Source organism: Neopelma chrysocephalum, unplaced genomic scaffold (genome assembly GCF_003984885.1).
Source record: "Neopelma chrysocephalum unplaced genomic scaffold, ASM398488v2 Primary Assembly neopelma1_98, whole genome shotgun sequence".
NCBI lineage: Eukaryota > Metazoa > Chordata > Aves > Passeriformes > Pipridae > Neopelma > Neopelma chrysocephalum.
Genome location: NW_020897761.1, coordinates 4,218,950 through 4,238,751, shown reverse-complemented (window position 1 = coordinate 4,238,751; position 19,802 = coordinate 4,218,950). Strand labels below are relative to the sequence as shown.

The 19,802-nt window shown below is 38.7% G+C and overlaps 1 protein-coding gene across 5 annotated transcripts in view; it reads right to left on the bottom strand.

Moving 5' to 3' along the window:
- MTA1 (metastasis associated 1) overlaps positions 1–19,802 on the bottom strand; it is a 76,181-nt gene that overhangs the window by 42,780 nt on the left and 13,599 nt on the right. For all 5 annotated transcript variants that reach the window (XR_003536100.1, XM_027694632.1, XM_027694633.1 and 2 more), the window contains exons 2-7: positions 19,231–19,298; positions 16,739–16,832; positions 8,911–9,037; positions 8,682–8,745; positions 3,250–3,367; positions 1,520–1,622 (exon numbers count right to left, since the gene is read on the bottom strand). Coding sequence is in view for 4 of the 5 variants with exons in the window: in XM_027694632.1 (XP_027550433.1) it covers positions 1,520–1,622; positions 3,250–3,367; positions 8,682–8,745; positions 8,911–9,037; positions 16,739–16,832; positions 19,231–19,298 (574 nt within the window). In the remaining variant the exon portion in view is untranslated. The remainder of the gene's footprint in view (positions 1–1,519; positions 1,623–3,249; positions 3,368–8,681; positions 8,746–8,910; positions 9,038–16,738; positions 16,833–19,230; positions 19,299–19,802) is intronic.

The window sequence follows — 19,802 nt, the reverse complement described above, 5'->3', positions numbered from 1 at the left end:
AATTCTCGAATACTTCACAATATCAGTCATTTCTGCATCTGAGGCTACAATCCCCATGCTCTGCATCTTATTCCTAAAGAAATTAGTTGAAGGAACCTTTAACATAAACATCAGTTCTCGAAATTCCTACTCCCCTGCCTGCTTGCTACATCACATGGGTGAAACATTTGTCCTCCTGCACAAGGGAACTGGAGCTGAACTCCTCTGAGCAACTACAACAACAAAAAGAAGGCGGGTCAGGTTTTTCCCCCTCCACTCAGATCACTTCCCAAAACTAGTTGAGCCCACAGAGGAACACACTAGTGCCAAGCAGTGCAGGAGCAGGAAAGGTAAATGTTTAAGCACTACTTGTCATCAAACATCTAATTTTGGCTGAAATCCAAAGCAGCCTCCCCCATCCAAGTGTCTGTAGCGATTCACGCTTCACCCTCTCCTCAGCCTCCCAGTCACTATCCCCATCCCTACTTCACAACTCCCCCATCCCCAGCTTTAGCTGAACTGATACTTTTGTGTGTGTGTGTGTGTGTACTAATAATAAACTGGAATGCTTCGCTGATTCTGGACAGAAGGAATTTTTTCAGTGCTTCTCATTAGAGCGGCTGTACCAGCAAACCCAGTGGGCAGCACTGAACAGACAGAAAGAACCACTAAAACCAGCTTTGCCACCAGAAGCCTACACAAGGTGGAAAACCCCACCACAAAGGAGCTCTACAGTCACTCCAAACCAACCCACATGAAAACAAAAGAGGGGGGGAAAAGAAAGAACCAGAAGGCTGACAGATCCAGGGTTCACCCAAAAAGGCTTAACTCTGTTTTCCAGGGCTAAAGCCCGTGGCTGCAGCAGGCACCTAAACCATATAGAATGTGAAGTGTGCTACCTTTTTATTTTTTTCTCCAAATTATTCAGTCACCAATTGCTATGATGGCCTAAAATTTAATATAGTCTTCTGTTTATATAAATGCATAACAATGAATTAGCTCAAGAACCTTTAAAAAATGAAAAGTTGATCAAGAAAGATTGCTTTGGGCTTAAATAAAAACACCATCAGTACAGATTTGCAGGGTTCTATTTTATTGTGCCTACCTTTTCGAATCTAGGCCTTAGAAAACATCCTTGCTCCATCAAAAGCATTTACTAGAATTCTCAGCAAACTGTTAATGGATGTCAAAATGTCATTGGATTTGAAAAAGGCAGAAAATGGACTGAGCAAACAACTGCCAAGAATTTAGCTCACTGAGTCTTCTGCATGCTGGCCAAAGCATTTGAAAAACCTCACCAATTTCAGGATTGTTTTTACATGCCATTTGCTCTTCCTTAATGCAACTGATTAAGTTGTAAATCTGAGAAGCTGTTCCTGAAGTCATGCAATTCCCAGGAAGGCAGGTAAAATGTCCATCTTTCAAAATGGACCAAGTGAATCAAGCAACTAAAACTTGCATTCATACTAATAAAGAACTTAAAGTGCCTGGAAAAGTTACTAACATTTACTTCTCCAAAAGAGAGGTAAAAGCTTCTTACCGTGCTACCACCAGGAACTGGTCTATCTGCTTGTCTACTAGTGGGTTAAAGGCTTCCCAAACTTTTGTTTCAAGTTTTGACTGATCTCTTCCATCATCCTCGCCTGGTTGAAAAACAAATCAGAAATGCTTAGCATGGTTCTTTCAAAATAAAAGTACTTTCTAGATTATTTTTTTATCTCACAATAATGTCACTCTTAGCTCATTTTGGTTACTCAGTCTGACAGGCCACTGTGAAAATTTTATTCACTTATTTGTACGTGACAATTTCATCTTGACAGACACAGCAACACAGCTTGTCTGAATCAGGCAATCAGATTTTCAATAACTAGTTTCAAAGGACATGTCATGGCAAACAGTACATCCTTCTCCAAACTAGACAGTTTCTTTACAGTTTCTTTCCTCAGCTCATCTCTCTTCCTCCTTTATCTTGCAGCAATTTCAGGAAAACAGACACATTCCCAGCTGCTCTGAGCAGGCAAAAAGTAACTGGTTCAACTCATGTTGGCTGCTTTCTAAGGGGTAAGTCATGGCATCAGACAATCTTGTTTTTATTTTTCCAACTCTGTACAAACCAAAACACCCTGGAAAAATGCAGGAGGAACTTTTTTCCTCTTCTTTCTGTTCCCTTTAAAACATCTGGAGATTATCCTTCTCTGAAGCCCCATGTTGGCCCGCTGAGGGAAGAGGATTCCTTTCAAATTAGTTCACCCTCACTTAGGAGGCTTGCCCAGCTGTTGAATAAATACCAGTTTCATAGATAAATTAAACAAGAGTCCTGACCCATCTGTTTGCCTGTTCTAGCATGAGACTAACAATACCAGCAAAGCTCCTAAAGGCAGCAGAGGCACCTCACTGCTTTCACATCTTGGCCTATTCAGTCTGGATAGGGCCTTTCCAACATGGGTCACAACCCTTGGTCTCTTAGGAGAAGTGTACTGACAGACCTTTCCCCATGCATTGCACGGGGCTCAGGAAAGAACAGTTAGGTGCCAACACTCCCCATCCCTCTCAGTTTCTGCACCCACTTTCGGATCTGTAGCGTGGTGATCTTTTGGATTTGTCTGTGCAGAGACAAATACATCTAAAGTTAGTTACTGTTTGGTAACTAGTACTGGTTACTGCTGCGACTCCCTTTTCCTTGGGCCAGGGTCCTTGTGTCCTACTGTTTCATGACACAGTGGGGGCAGGCTGAGGTCTCACCACACACTCCAGCCAGCAAATTCTTCCCTCTGCCTGTTCTGCAGGTGAGAAGTCTAGGCTGGCAGCCAACACTGGGAATGGGAGAGGGCTCCAGGGAAAAGGCACCCGGCAATAATGGCCAGATTGATGAGGGCAGACAGCATTTAATTGGCAGTAATTTGGGAGGGGCTCTCATAGGGAAGTGAGTCTTGATTAAAAACACAAAAGGCTTTTACAGACACGATGGAAATTTGTGCTTCCCATGGAAATTCTGAAATCTCCTAATAAAAAGAGTGCAAACTCCGAGAGAGCCCATTAATTCAATTTATTTCAACAACATTTGTGATTTGGACAAGTGCCCATTTAAAGACCAGTTTGAAACAGAACTAATTGCCTTCAGTGGGCAACAGCCTCAACAAACCCAACCATCCTTGTACACATGGCCTGGCAGTGGGAACTTCCACCTCCCACACCTTGGCAGGCTGCACACACAGAAGTGGCCACATTCAATGTGGACTCTTGACAATTTAAATAAATTACAGAAATTACCCTCTTTTAGTAAGTCTGTTATATCTGCCTGGTATCGGTTTCCAACTCGAATCTCTCCTTTATCAGCGAGCAGAGTCTTTTGTTGAGGATCATATACTAGTGAATAAAAGAAGAAATCCTAAAAATAAAACAAGAGCAAAAAAGTAAACAGTGTTATTAGCTTTTATTTTCAGCTTTACGTACGTATTACCCAGCTTTTACGTTTTAAGTCTGGTTTTATTACCTATATATAGATTTTAAAATTGAATGAACAAACAATAAATGAACCACCAGCTTTAAAACCCTATTTAAACACTGCCATTTCCTTCTACATTGGAAGTATAACAGCTCTCCTTAACAGCAGTCCTTCCCTTAACATACAGTCTCTCAAACTGAAGTGAACTGAACTGAAAGATCCTCTTGCACAAGAAAAGTTCAGAAGGGCCAGGAGACAATTTTTAGTCCTATTGGCTGTTTCAGAACACAAAATTGCATTTTCCCATACCCCAAAACAGCAGTACCAGATGCCAGTGACTTATCTGCACAGAAATATTGGTACAAACTGCAGCATAACTTCAGAGTGTTATAGCCAGACTAATGCAACCCCACAGACTACCCCTACAGCCTCTGCTGGGCTTGCTCCAGTCTGTCAATGTCTCTCATGCTGGAAGGCCCAAAGTTGGACACAACACTCCAGAAGTAGACTCACAAGTGATGAAGTGAGGGCATGAATCCCTTTCCTCCATCTGCTGGCTACATTCCTGCTAATATAGACCAGGATGTGCTCAGTTTTCCTTGTCACAGAGATGCACTGATGACCAACTTCTTGCCTGCCACCATCTAAGCTTAAATCACCGTGTTTCCTTCTGTTCGTTATGGGGAGAGGGGCAGCAGATTTGGCAGCAGCAGTAATTAGCTGCAGGTGGCAATACATTAATTTGTGGCTTTTGTTCAAGTAGATGAGAAAAAGGCTAAAATAGCTGCTTAGCTTCCGTTACCTGGGTGTGTAAAATTAAAGCAAGAAGACATAGCAGAATGAGAACATTCTGCCAGGGCAGGGAAAGAAAACAGCCAATATTTTAACTACTTAAAACTGCATAGTATAAGTAATTAAACGTTTCTGCATGGATAAGTACTTAGCTGTAGCTATTGAGTGACACATCAGAGACCAGGTATGCTCCACCAAAGTAAAGTGTGGGATACTAGGCAGTATTAGAGCTCTGGTAGGACATGGTATAATAGACCTTTTGTAACCTCCGTCCACAGCAACATCATCACCAGGGAAGAGAAATGTTTCTGAATAGAAGCAGGACATGTGATGTGCCATTTTTCACATTTTGGGTTACTGGCTCATTTTCCCTTTCCCCATATTTCTGTGTCACTAGCAGGCACTCTCTTTAAATACATCTCATTTCATGCTCACCTCATTTTCCCTTTCCCTATATTTGTATGTGTCAACAGCATGCAACAAAAATTAGGACAAAACCACCATCAGTTTCAAGCCCTGTTCAGCTTTATGAAGAGGTGGCAAAGGAAAAGAGAGTCTCCCAATCTGTCATACAAAACCTCCCCAGCCAAACAAAAAAATAATTGCTGTGAATTTCCACAGTAACATAGCAAAAATTCTGGAAAGGAACTGAACTTCAACTGGAAGGGTTGTCTGTATTTGGGTTTGGGGTGGGGGGATTTGGTTGCATCCTAAATAAATGATACTTTTGACAAAATTGATTCCTACTCCCACAGGCACCAGGGTCAAATTACATCAACCTCCTGACAGAAGGCAGCTCCAGAGTACATGAAAACTCATTTATATTACAGCTATGTAAAGAAATCTGGGTCTCTTGCTCCCTGACATACACAGAGCTGAAGACACTACAGTATTTTGAAAATGCATTATTGCATGAATAAAATGTAAGAAAAGCTTTTGTCTCACAGACTTCCAGGTTATAAATAGAGTGTTTTATTTGTTTCAGCTCCAAAATACTTAACTGCAGGACAAAGTAGATGCAGTGCAGCATTAATGCTTTTGAGGCACGTTGCCCAGCAAATATGCAACCCAAACACTGTAGTATAACACAGTGGGCCCCAAGAAAGACCTATTCAACAGGCAATTTCTTTACACAGTCTTTCTTGGCCAGGGAAAGTCATACATTGTGGAGGGATTTTCTGCCATGGTATTTGACTGTTGGATGCCCTATTGCTTCTCTTTTATTGGTTATCACTATGAATTTTCTAATATATATAATAAACCCCATCCTTCTCTACCAATCTCAGGTCATCCTGTTGTATCTTATCCAGTTTTGTCTCAAATCGAGCAGGTTCAACAAAAGAATTAAAAGCTTCTTCCCAACCAGAACCTCCTCAACAGAGAAAAGATCAAAGTTGGGGGGGGCCAAGTGTGAATACAACAGAAACTGCAACCTCCAGAGACAATAAAATACCACTACCATCTTCCCCCATAGATATGAAATTCATTCTTGCAAACTGAGTGGGATTTCTGAAAACATTAATAAATGTCAGTTTAGTGACAATGCAAACCATGGTCTAAGAAACAAGTCGGATCCTTCTGTACTCGACAGCACACGTGAACTCTTGATCACCACTATTTGATAAGAACAATTTTTCACAAGGGTTTTACAAGAGTGATGTTCACAACAAAAGAACAGCTGTTCAAGATGCTCCATGATCATTTGAGCTGTCACAACTGTGTATGCTGAGTCTGCAGTAGTCAAGAAAGAGAAGGGTTTCCTCTTTTAATTTCAGATTCCAGAAAACACCCAACATGTTCAGAAAAATTAACATGACCTGCCAAGAATTAAAACTGAATCATGACTTTCTACATCTCCCAGCTGTTAGACAGACACATATGCTCAGAGCTTCTCTACCCAAGCCCCTAAGCTACCCAAAGCTACAGTCAAGAACCAAAGCCACTAAGAAACGGCAGAAGAACTAGAAAAAGACAGACCCAAAGTGAAAGTACAGTACAGAAATAACAGTTAGTTCATTAGAGCTTGCAAACTTACTTTCATGTATTTCATATATTTTAACTAGAGAACATTTTATTTTTAGGGGGGTACCAAAAGGAACAGAAATGCCAGACATCTGCTCAGCAGGCAAATTCACACAAGCATCTAGATATATTCAGGCAGAGCTGTAAAATAGACGGTACATATAAAATAGTTTCCTGCAGAATAGGGAAATCTAGTGCTTTTGCCATAATTGTCTATGCCCTTCTCTTGATCTCCATGGGAATTTGGTATCTACAGAAAATTCAGGTTTTCCAGTTACTTTCTTTTTTCCCTCTTTCTTCCTGTTCCTCACTCCTGCTACAAACCCAGTTTTACCAGGCACAATAAAAAGTCCATGCTGGTCCCCTTCAGCCTGCTTTTCAAATGTAACAAGGCAATCTTCCTGAGAAAGATGATAGAGGGGTGGAAGGAAGAAAATAGAGATAACACAAATGTAATTTTGCTATGCTTACTATCTCGCTAAAAATTTGTGTCTGCGTGCTTAACCTGCTTCAAGGCAGACACCCTTGGGCTGAAAGCCTACTTTTATTGGTCATAACATTTAAGAAATCAAATGACAGATTCCCTGGAACTGCTTAGGCTTTATTGACAGCAGTCATGTTAAAAAAAAAACCAAACAAAACAACAGTCCTGAAACATTTTGAAAGCAAAGAATGGATTAAGAACAGGAGGCGTGGGGAAAGAAGAAACAGTTCAAAACAATACCATCCAGTGTTAGGAATTTATCAGGCAACAAACTATCTCCTTTTCTTAATCTCTTTACCCTCCACCCAAGCACATTTGTGTTCTGAGCTTTTTTTTTACCATTTGTCCAAGCTAGTTTGCACCACAGCAAAATACCGTGCTAAGTGACAGGACACATTCAGGGAACTCTCTCATTCTGTGAAATTTCCAAGTGCCTGCTCAGTTTTAAAAATAACCCACATCACTCATCTTGCATTTTGAGAGTTCAAAAGGATGAAAAAAAAAAAATCTCTTTCTGTGCCTACATCTGCAACAGAGCAGTTGCATGATTAGAAGGCAGCTCCCTTCTGTCTCAGCATACCCACCTGTAACATCAGTGATAACAAAATCATGTTGGGAGCAACTGAGAGCAAACACAACTTAAAAGTTGGGTAGTAGAAAATCTAGAACAATTTCAGTTTGATTAACTTTTGCTTTCCAACTGGTATATCCTGGGCTGCTAACTGGTTACAAGCACTGCTGAATACAACATCCCTTGTTTGATGCGCTGCCATTTGGCAGCCTTCAGCAGACCCAAGATTTTTTTGGTTTCACATTCCAAAGAGAAACTCGACTATTTAAACCCTATGCTTTGTTTAAAATTCTCTTAAACTAAAGTATCAGATTAAAATTAATCTTATGCTTAAATAAATACTAAAGAAAGCTAAAAAAGCATTTAAAAAGAAAGCCAAGCTATGAGAGACTACAGTATGCTCCTTGCAAAAAACGACCTGTTTTCTCCTTGTCTTAAAAGCCAGGAATGACCATCACCCTGCTGTTTTTAATTATAAGATTTCCTTTCTTGTATAACCTTTTAAAGTTTTCAAATGCAAATTATTTGCTTGCAGATGTATTCAAATAATAATATAGTGAAATTCTTTGCTAATCTCACTAAGTAAAGCTCCCAGATTGTCAAATTCCAAGACTGTCTGACAAAGCCAGCAGCCAGAGGTCTGGCCACAATTAAAGGGATATAAATATATTTTTTAAAAAATACAATAGCAATTTTTAATATAACAAAATACCTAGAAAAAGTAAACCCCAATGTTTATACTCTGAATGATGATTAACTGTGCAAGACAATTCAGTTTCAAGTGGTTGCTTTGAGGTACCTTTAAAAAGATTGAGTAAATTTCTGCAGGAGTCAGATATCACCTGACAAGCAGTTTTTCAAGGATTTGAGTGTCTGTGGTGGCATATGAAGGACTACAGATAAGTATTTTAAACAGTGAACTCAAAGAACAGGGAACTAAGCTCCTCAAATCTGAGGCAAGATCAAGCTTAAAGCATATTAACATAAATCTGTATGATTTCAGGATAAAGCAAATATACAGAAACACAGCTTGCTTTATTGGTCCCCCTTCTACAGTTACTGCATCTCCCACCTTGTCTTGGCTGGGGCATCAGCCTCCAGGTTTGAACCCTCAGCCTGGCACACTAAGGAGCAAGTTGGGCTCTCTTTACAGAAGGAGAGGCAGCTTATTGTCATAGGGATGTAAACACCAGGTCTGGTCCCTGGATCCACAAAATTTTATAGCAGAATGCAAACTGTATTGGACCTAAAGCTTCCCACTGTCAATGCACAGTACGTATAGAAATGAAAGAACCGTCCTCTTTCTAGAAAAACTGCAAAAAGGCACCAATCCTAAATTGTGCCAGAATAAACTGTTCAAGCTTTACAATACACAAAATGGTTCCTACCTCCCGTTCCAGATATGATTTAAGGGATTCTGTCTCATTTAACAGAGTAACGCTGCATTTGCCTCTAAAAAAAGAGAAACATCTTATGAAAAAACATCGTAAATGCTCATGTGATTCACAAGATGGTATTACTGAAGTTATACACAGAACTTGATCTTACATTGAAGAATGCTTGAGTAATAACAATGCTATTTGATTTTTGAATAAGATGGAAGAAAACAGTTATTACCTAATGTGTGTGGCTGGCAGAGATTCCAGCTGTCGTGAGAGAAACAACTCACGATGTCGTAGCTGATGCTTCTGTTTCTCTGGTAAATCAACCATTTCTGGATTTTCCATCTCTTCTTCCATTTCTCCTAGTTATAAAGAGACAAAATTGATCATTGAGAACAGGGTAAGAATTGATTCTGAGCCAACTGGGATGAGCTGCTCTAAAACCTTTGCTAAATAATAAACAACCAGATTAAATCTACCTTCATCTGAATTCTCACATTTCAGCCAATTGAACAATTACATAATTGAAATGATGCCTGTGAAGAATGTATTTATTCGTTCACCACTGGAATCAAATCACCCCAGGTTCACACAGTCACACTGAAAGTCACAAATCTGCTACCAACAGAGAAGTTCTGAGGGGAGAGAGCTGCTTTTGGAGACCACCAATGCACTATCAGATTCACCGGGCAGAAGCTGACACACTTTGAGTGAGGCAATAAAAGTGAAGTCTTTCCTCTTTTCCAGGCATCAGTTCTCTTAAACCCTACTCCTCTTTCAGGATATCACACTGTCCCATCCTGACCTCAACAGCATCTGCAGGAAATGCCCATTGAAAAGGGTAGTTTATTTAATGAATGTATTTTATTGTCCTCACTCCAACCACAGTCAATAGATCACAGCCACAAGATTAACTGAAATGTAACCAAGTGCCTAAGGCCAGTCTTGCCACTCTACCCTACCACACCACCACACACATTCAACTGCAACACTCCAGCATTTCAACAGTCGGGATCCACCATGTCTGGCTTCAAGGTATCCAATTTCCATCCAACCAGTTCTTAAATGTATGCCCAAGTAAATACATGAAATCACATCCACACCAATACACAACTGATCCAAAACATCTCCAGGTATCTTTCTTGTAAGAAATAAATTGTATGTTTTGTGTTCATTAGCAAGTATCCTGACAGTTATGCAAAATAAAGCTGTAAAAGGCAAAATACTGATAAAAAAAAGCTGCAAAGGTCCTCCATGATGAACTGAGAAAGAATATATCAGACTTTTCCTTCTCTAAGAAATTAAGGCAGTTACTGTATTTTGCAAAACCATGGGAAAGGTTTCCCAGACTGTAGTAGAATGAGCTGTAAAGCCTCATACATGAATTGTAAAACTCTAATTTTACAGCAGCATTACTCTCAAAGAGCGGACTTTTGCCTGCAGCTTAATTCAACAGTTGTTGCCAAGAAACATTGCTAGTCAGAAACACACAGAGGTACAGTTATGATTTACATACCCTTAAGATTAGTTAACTATAATCCTTATAGTTATCAAAAAAATAAAGCAAACAGAAATGAGAGATCTCCATTTTATAAAACACTAAAATTGCATTTAGTTTTAAATAGGCCAACATTATGCCAAAGGGGGTGACAGAAAATTATGTACCCTACAGGTTCCTCACAATTTATCACTGTTTTACTGTCCTGAAAAAGGACCTGTGGTTTATTTGCCCCTCAGGTAGGCTGTTCCAGCAAGGAAGGAAAAAAATAGTAGCATAATTAAACCAGACTGCAACAAACAATACCTGTTACAGCACACAAGCTGTTAAGCATACAGCAGCAGGCACTTAGGTTTTAATATTTTCCTGGGAACTGGAACACCAAATTTACATTTGTGCCACAGTTTCATGGGTCTGCAATTTATTTACTGAAGTGGATTCTGTTTTAGTTGAAAATTAATATTGCGCCTGCTATCCTGCACTATAAATACACCAGCAGCAATCCACAAACAAGTCAGCAAGTTCCAAGCTTGCTTTCCTGAAAACCGAAGGATGCACAAATGAAAAGGCAATTCACACTTGTACTTAAAACAGCTTTGGAGAATGACAGTAGTGCCCTGTGTAATGCAGGGAAAACACTCTAAGGAGCAACCTAAAATACTTAATATCTTCAGTATATTTGATAGCCTAGAGCTTTTAAAAATTACATTTTTCCAGAAAGTGTGTCAACTGCTGCGTGCCAGTCAAATCCACAAACAAAACAAAAGCACCAGCACAACCAAGCTAATCCCAGGAACTGCATCCCTTCAGGTAGGCTTGCCTTTCAACTAGTGTTTTATTCATGTGTCTAGCTTTCGTAATAACATACAGGTGGGGGGAAGCACACATGTTGTTCTTACTCCAGCTCTGCTATGCACAACCTTTTAAAAATCAAAAAGCACGATACATTTTTTTCTTAAAAACAGACAAGAGTTTCTACAGGTAACAAACAACTCCCCACACACACAGAGGCAAAACTGTCAGAGACAGAGGTAAGAATATTCCAAGAAACAACAAACAAACAAATCTACACAAGCATCTTCTCTCCTTTTCCACAGGCATGATTTAGCACTGAAAAGAATGAAACTGGCAAATGCATTCGAAACCAAGGGAGGGAGGAGAGACCACAGGACTGGATCCAGGACAGGAACCTCTACCTCACTGAAGTCATGCAAAAGCACCTTGACAAAAACTAACCAATACCACCTCACACCCCACTGACACCACATCACCACCTCTGCACAGACAGCAAAGGGTTATTAAATCAGAGTATAAACCACAACAGGGTCTGTCCCAGCCACAGCACCAGGTCAAGTCTGGTCTGACACATCTGCATTTCACCTTCCTACAGCTCACCCACTCACACTCTAAGTGAAGCAGACTCCATCCTCAAGAATGGTGGCCTATGAGAAGTAAGAACCATAGTCTTAAAAAGAAAAAAAAGAAAAGAAATATATATTCATAAAATATCCAAGAAATCTTTTCAGAAAGACTTGCCTGCATTTTGATAGTACTCTAGAGTAAGTGCTATGGGAATTACGGGAATACAGGAGGTACAATATATTGGGACTTCAATGCTCTCCTAAAGCCTTACTTCAAAATTAATCTCTCTGTTTGATAGATGTGCTTGTGCAGATTTGAAACTAAACATTTAACCATAATACAAACAGTAATATATCAGCTATGCAGAAATAGCCAGTGGAATGCTGCAAGGAGCATATCAGATTAAGTATTATTTGATATTTGATGACAGAATCATTAATAGCACATTAACAAAGCTTGAAGATGACTTATATTGGGAACAAGAGACAGACAGACTGGGCACAAACAGCAAGACTCATGTGAAAGCTAACATATATGGGGAAAATAATTAGGAAGAGTAAACTTTGAGTTGGCAGGAGAAACCCAAGAGGCAGTAATTGTAATTTAAAATGACTGGGTGTGTGAGATGTGAAATTAAACATCAATATTTGCTAGACACTAGAAAGAATAGCAATTTGCCATAGATCAGATTGGGCTCTCAACAACATCAGAGGTAGAAAGCTCTGCATTCTGTGTGTTTTACAAGTAGCTACATGACAGAATTCAGAAATGCACAAAGGCAAACAAGATACAGAAATGAGGTTTAGAGAGCACACCAGGCTGTCCAACTAGGGAGACAGCCTGTAGTAACAGAAGAATTAGTTAACAAGGTTATCACTAACAAAATAACGTAAAGGAAAAAAGTGGAGCCAAAACACTGGGAAACACAGTAAAGCCAGCGCTGGTGACCTGCATAACAGCTCCTTCAGCAGCAAAGGAAGTTGTAACTCTTGCTGCTCTAACAGTTCATCTAAGGACCTTAGAAAGACATTAAAGAAATGCTGCACTGGAATAAATGAACAATACAACACCAGTTTCCTTCTTCCAGGTTCAGTTTCAAATGGTCTGTATGAAGCCTTAGCCTTATTTATCTTCTCTCTACCAAAAACCAGATACTGATTTGTAGCTATAGAAAATATGATGAAAGTTTAAACAACTAAAAATCCTTATACCTTGACACTTCAGAAGGAGTTTGCCACATCATCAAGACATCCCACCAGGATTCCTGCCACAAACTCCTTGTCATCATCTTTGCTACCTGTAATAGTGGCCATGGCTGCAAAACAGACACTATTTTGGACTCTTATTGTATCTTCCCTCCCTGCACTGCTCCCAAAGAGAAAAACCACAGTTTCCTCCTCCCAGTAACAACAGAGCCAAAGTGTCATTAGTGGATATGTGAATTTGACTCCTCTTAAACCTGCAAGTGTGGTGTTGGGAAAAAATGGAAAGGGGAAATAAAATGGAAGAAATAAAATAAAACCATCTTATTTGTGAAGCTATGGTCAAACTTTATTTAGATTGGTGTTATCTAAAATGTAAAAAAAATTCTCAATAGACTCCTTACCTGTTTAGGTATGCAGGTATCATGCAACTCATGGACTGAATGAGCAATGACATTTAACCGCTACAAGACATTTATTTTCAGAAGCTTTGGCATTTGCCAAACCATTCTGCTATGTGTGCCTGGCACCCAAACATCAGCTGCTGAAAACTAACTATAAATCTGCCAAACCAGCCAGCACTAACTACTCAGTTCTCCAACTGGTCACTCATTGCTTTGCAAATCGGGGCAAACATTTTTATGAAGTGAAAACTGTGGTCCTAAGGCAAGCCACAAGTATCCAGACATGGATGGGGGCAGATCATTAGAAGAGAGGATAGGAAGCTGTATTCCTGCTGCTGAAAATATTAACTTGATTATAAAAAACTATATAAGACATATAGGGAAAATATGTAGTGACAGCACCCAACAGCAGCTTGAGGAGTAAAGTATCTTTCCCATTTCTCTTCCATCAAGTCCTGCCCGCAATCTTCTTTGCATACAGTATCTCTCTTAAACCACTATGACGTCTCTGGGCAAGAACATTAAACAGTTTCCTACTGGTGAAGCAGGTTCATTTCAGAAACAGGTGGAGAAATTCCGTAGAATAATTTGCGAGGTGATTAAAAAGGTTTATGAATAAAAAGTGCTAACAATGTATGGAAGACATTATGAGGCTGAAAGATTTACAGGACAGCCCAGATAAGCTTTATATCATATGATAAAAATAGTAAGATCACAGATCAAATCCAAGAATCAGGTTGCATACATCAGGTGTTAATTTACAGCCACCAACTACAGAATAAGGTGCTTCCAATCCATTTTCCTGTGTAAAGACTTATGAGAAAAGACAACATTTCAGACTTGTCTGTTTTAGATATCTGATTGATCATACAATCTAAAGTGGCTCTTTTTTTTTAAACTTCAAAACATTCATTTCACAATCACACCTTTTTCCTTCCTTTATTGGAAGAGTAAAAAATATATATATATATGTGTATAATTTTTCCATTCACGTTCTGGCCGTATCTTCCCATTACTTGGCTCTCTCACTGCACTGCTCTCAACAGTAGGTCTGAAATAAAGGCATCTTAAACAGAAGACTGTGTGAATCCAGAAATGTCTGCAGTCAGAAAGCTCCATTAATCAGCTGAACAAAGGCAGTTAAAAGATCAGCGATGCAGATACGTACATCTACTGCAAATGCATCAAAATGAGGCAACAGGAGACTTTATGGAAATGAATTCAAAGTCAGTGACAGTGTGGAGTATCTGTACCAGAATCTTAACATCCACAAAATTTAATTTCATTATATCATGCAAGATGTAGATATTTTTTTCAGAGTAAAGAACTAATGGCTGTCCAAAAGCTTAATTTTACTCTCTTCTCCCTCCTTAGGAAGAACGGAAACCACAGAACAGCACATCTATCTAAATAAATGGAAGTCATTGAGTAGCAATTTTATTCTGCACCAGAAAGAAACATACTGGAGAAAATGTTAGTTACTAATGAAATTTACCCTAAGAGGCAGCCTCAGTTGTCTCTGGTGGCTCCATTAATAGCATTGTGCTATAGAAGAATTTTCCCATCTTTCAAACACATATGAACATGAACAATGAATTATTTGTTTGCATTAAAAAAAAAATCCATTTAAGTTTCTAATCACAAAGAGAAATCAGCCTCTGCAGATTCAAAGAGCATTTATATGGGTTCAAATATGTTTCATTGCCAGTCTCAGAAATGCGTTTCTGTGAATCCTTCCTACCTGCTTCCTTTACTAAACCTAGTGAAGTGAGACACAGATGAAGGAATCAATAGTCATGTTGTTTATGGTGAAGCTCCTATTAAGCTTCAGGATTCTCAGATAAAATAAGTACTACTGTATTGAAGAGATATCAAAAAAGCTTTGCCTGCCACCACAATTCTGCCTCGCAGCCAAACCCCATCTCAAAGCCTCATGACCTTTTCTTCAAGGTATGGCTGCAATGGAGGAATTATTTGGACAGACTCCAATCTACAACAGAAAATACTCAAATTTATTAGAAGGGACTAGTTTTGCTGCATGTTTTCCCCAATGGCATTACAGGAGTGAGAACACAGCAAGATACCATATTCATTGTTAAAACTGAATATCTGATTTAATCAATCCCCATGCAGTAAAACTACGTAAGATTTGTATTACATATACATCACTCTATTCATATATACACCAAGCAGCACATTAAAAGACAATAATGCTTGCCAGCTATATCATAATTCTCACATGCCCATATCTGATTGCTTCTCTTTCATTTATGCATGTGCCCTGAATTACAAGGATTCATATGGCTGTCCATGCTTTCTGCTAAATTTTAAGCAATCTGAACAGCTACATCTCACACACTCCTCTACTTACAGGAAAAAACAGTTTTGTAACTCCACCCGCTCAGTCTTTTTCTCCCTTTCAATATCTCTGTTTTGGAAAGTGTTATATTAGTACTGTTTCCATCATCTTGCAAGGATGGGGCAAGAGGGATGTTGAACTGGCACAGGAAGGTGTAATAAACCTAAATCTAATTCTCCCTGGCAATTGGAATGGAGTCAAACAGGCTGGAAGCACCTCACATAAAGTGCCAAACGCCGTGTAAATATGTTGCTCTGTTTTAAAACTGTTTCTATAATTGAAAAAGAATTGTAGCAATTAATTCTTGTTTAGAAATAAGCTTCCACCTTTACTCATCTAGGTGTTCCACATGCCTCTGATCATCCTGGGAGAGGAGTACATGCCTACAGAACACAACATTCTGTAAAATAATAAAAAAAAATTTTAACCCCCCCCCCCAAGAAATTAGTTACACAATGTATACACACAAGGGAGGTTGATGTAAGATAGCGTGAATAACCATCTGAATTTTATGATATTTTCATGCTTTTTTAAAAAATCAGAATATAATACTCAAAAAAAAAAAGTTCTAAATTTAAAGTCTCCTCTCAGCATAGACACTTCTTTTCTGAAAAAAAGGACTTGAAATATTCAAAACAGTCATAGGAGATCCTAAAATTCTCTGCTTTTGAAGTGTATTTACTGAACATGTTCAGACAAAAGCTATGTCACTACAAAAAATATTAATATTGAAATTTAAAGAGAAATCCTGTTAGTCAGGTTTCAAGCTGGCCACGTTTCAAGTCGGTTTCCTCTGATCAGTCTATTTGATTTACTTATAAAGAATGTTTGAGGGGGTTTTTTTAATCTACAAACCAAACCAAGTAATTCATGAGAAGTAATATGAGACAGGAAGAATATTCCCTTCTCATTCCAAAAATTAAAAAATTCACTTCTCTGGAGCAAATAAGATGATGCCTTTACTCAGCTCTAACTGAAAACTTTTGTCTTGTCCCCCCATAATCAAACCATACACAAATGAGGTTTTCAAAGGTGTAAGGAAAGGGGAAAGGAATAACAAAAAATAACAAAAGAGGGGGGCAAGTAGAAAGACAGAAGTCAGTCGAACAAGTAATGCAAATTGCTGAAAAAAGACATTTACGAATAGTAAGACTGATACTTGAATTCAATATCAAAGTCATATCCAAGTTTGACAGTTTTGCATAGAAGCAATTTAATTTGAACACAAACAAGCTTACTTGCATGTTTGTCTGCCAATACAATAAGTGTACTTGATATGTCTCTCCTTCTGTAGAAACACACCACCTTTGCTTCCACGTTTCCATTGGCAGTCTGAAACAGGGGGGGAAAAAAAAGAAAATAAATTGACCAATAATCAAGAGCAGAACTGTACACACTAACTAGAAACTGCAGAAATAATTTGGAATTTTGCACAGGAGCTACACAGCATCTACTTTTAGCACCTCCATCTGCACGTGCTATCTAACACACAAACTCCAGCACCATCCATTCCAGGGTAGGGAAATTCCAGGTAGTTTGGCCCTTCCCTCCTAATTGTTTCTGTGGGATCACCATTTTTAGGTTACAGATGTTTCAAGGGGTAAGAAAAAAACCCACACTTACCTGCAATTACAACATATTAAAAAGCCACTTTGCTATTATTGAGGTGATGCCTACCTTAAGCAGAATTCAAATACATCTTTAAAATCCTAATAAAAAACTGTGAAATATAACAACAGAATTCAGATCTAAACTGTCCTCCAAACTCTGCAGGGTGGTAGGAAAGCAAGAAAGAACCAGGCCATTATTATTTTCACAAAAGAAATCAAGTAAGGTTTTCTTTATCTGACAGCAGTGCTAAGCTAAACAATGACCAACATACACACACAAAAAAAATCATTCCAGAAGGAGAACCAAGGAAGCTGGATCAGGCAATAAACTCTACACTGGTGACAACACACAAAAAAGGTCTGAATTTTTGAAAGATTGTTTTCTTTAAACTCTTAATATTACACAGGTGATCAATTACTTGTAAGATGGCACTTGCTAAACTGTGAAACTGGCTTTTTACAAGCTCTAGGGGAAATAAACCTCCTGGTTTGTAACAGCATCAGACAATTTACTCAAAAAAATCAAATAATAAAAATGTAGCTTAGGAATTGTATCCTACTGCTCAAGAGTCTTGGAAAATCATAATGAAGGCACACAGTTTCAGAAACTAGAAGACTAAAACACAAATTCCATGCTGAGAAGTGTCCAAAAAAGGTAGTGAACCAGCAATGTGTCCACAAGGAAACAAAAATTCGTGTACATGCTTGTTTCTAAGATGTGAATGAAGGAAAATTTTCAACTTTTATAATACCAGTTTTCCTACCACAAAGAAAAAGCAACCAGACAACACATAAATGCACAAGTATTTCCCTTGCAGAATAACAGTTTTTAGGACAGACCATGCAGACTTTCTATAATTTTCTGTTAAATATGTCAGAACTTTCAAATTTTGAGGAACTAAAATACAAATGCAGGAGCCATCTTCTTAAAACACAGACAGCTACAATGTAAGTTTATCTGATTTATTTAATTATCCACGTTTCATTTGCACTCAGTGAAAAAAGGCAGGACAAGATATAGGATTAATTTCAACCTGAGAGACCCATTTCAAAGAGTAGGTCAGAGAAATCATAGCTCAAGCAAGAGTTGCACCAAGATGGGAGATCCAGGCTGCAAGTTCATTTCTTTAAAGGTATGGGGAAGAATGGAGAGGAAAAATAAGAGGGGAAAACAATGCTTTCTAGGAAGTGACTGACAAATCTGCACCCTGTGACAAGTGGAGCACAGCTGGTGATACCTCATGGCTAAGGATCCACTGGGAACATTTTAAGAGCTCACTCGAGTTTCTTTAAGGGAAGAGAGAAGATATTTCTGTAAAAGACCTCCACTAAAAAAAAGAAAGAAGGGTTTACAAGGATGTCCTTACCTTCAGACTCTTTATTTGTCATCAAATTGATACATTTTCTATTCCAAGTAACTCTTTTAGAACTACATGCTCTTCCATCACTGGTTGCTGAAGAAAAATACTTAATTTTAGTCAGCTAATGTAAACTCAAATCCAAACCTTCTGCATGGGCTGCTCCAACGCTGGTATTAAACCCGACGAAGTGGAATGTATAGGACACATCCAATGGCTTCAGAACAGTCTTACCTCCTCAGCTAGGTCAAAGTTCAGCACTGAGAACTTCAGCTGGCTTCCCACATACAAACCATCACCATTCCCTTTTCGATCCATTGACAGGGAATTTGGCAGATGAAATAATGCACAGGCCCAAAGGACAACCAGCAAAGTCGGAGAAAGCAGATAATAGCTACAAACCCTTCTGTTGAGCAAGAGTCTCCCCCAAGAAAGATCAAACTAAAGCTCTCCATCCTCTAGACAAACTGTTATATTGTCTTTATCTTCCACGATCCCTGGCATGGAACTGAAGAACCACAGAAATCTCCTGCCCTAAAGGTGGGCATAATCACCTTGAGAATGACCTGCCATTGACATTCAGTCCTTTCATACCAAAGGAGAACAAAAGGTCTTAAAGCATTCCAGAAAATTATCAGAGAACAAAAGTATTTTTAAGCTTCTAATTACCAGAGAACTGCTAAAGAATTGTTTTGATTTTAATCAAATCAAACAGATCACAAATTCAATTAACTTCAAAGACTTGATGGAAAAAATGTTTACCTTATTGAGCTCTTCTATTCTTCGTATCAAATAAGGGTTACTTGAAGAATTTTCGAAGTAGACATAATCTGACAAAAAGAAAAAAAGAGACTCTTTAAAATATGAACTGCTAAAAATCAAACCAAAACCTCTGTCAGCCTGGAAAGCAAAGCATATGATCTTCCTTCTCTCTCTGATCAGATTATTTCCACTTTGACCACCCTGTTGTTTTTTTACTTGCTTCCTCTTCTTAACAAAATCCAGCAGCAATATGTGATCCTTCTCTGCCCTTCCAGCCCAGTTTACACTTACTGCTCATTTACTTAGAATACAAATAGCTTTACTCTGTCTCTCTCTCATCTTTTTCTCTACTTCCTGGTCTTTTACACCTATATGATCCTAGAATGCCTCAACCAAACTCCACATATAACCATCCAAACTGTTCAGTAATACCTGTATATTTTCAAGGAGGACAAACATCTAAAGTTACACGAAGAAAACAAGTTCTTTACCCAAGACAGTACCTTTAAAAAAATCACAGAAACATCCGGGAGTGCCATATAAATTACTAGGGGTATTACTGATCTCCAAAA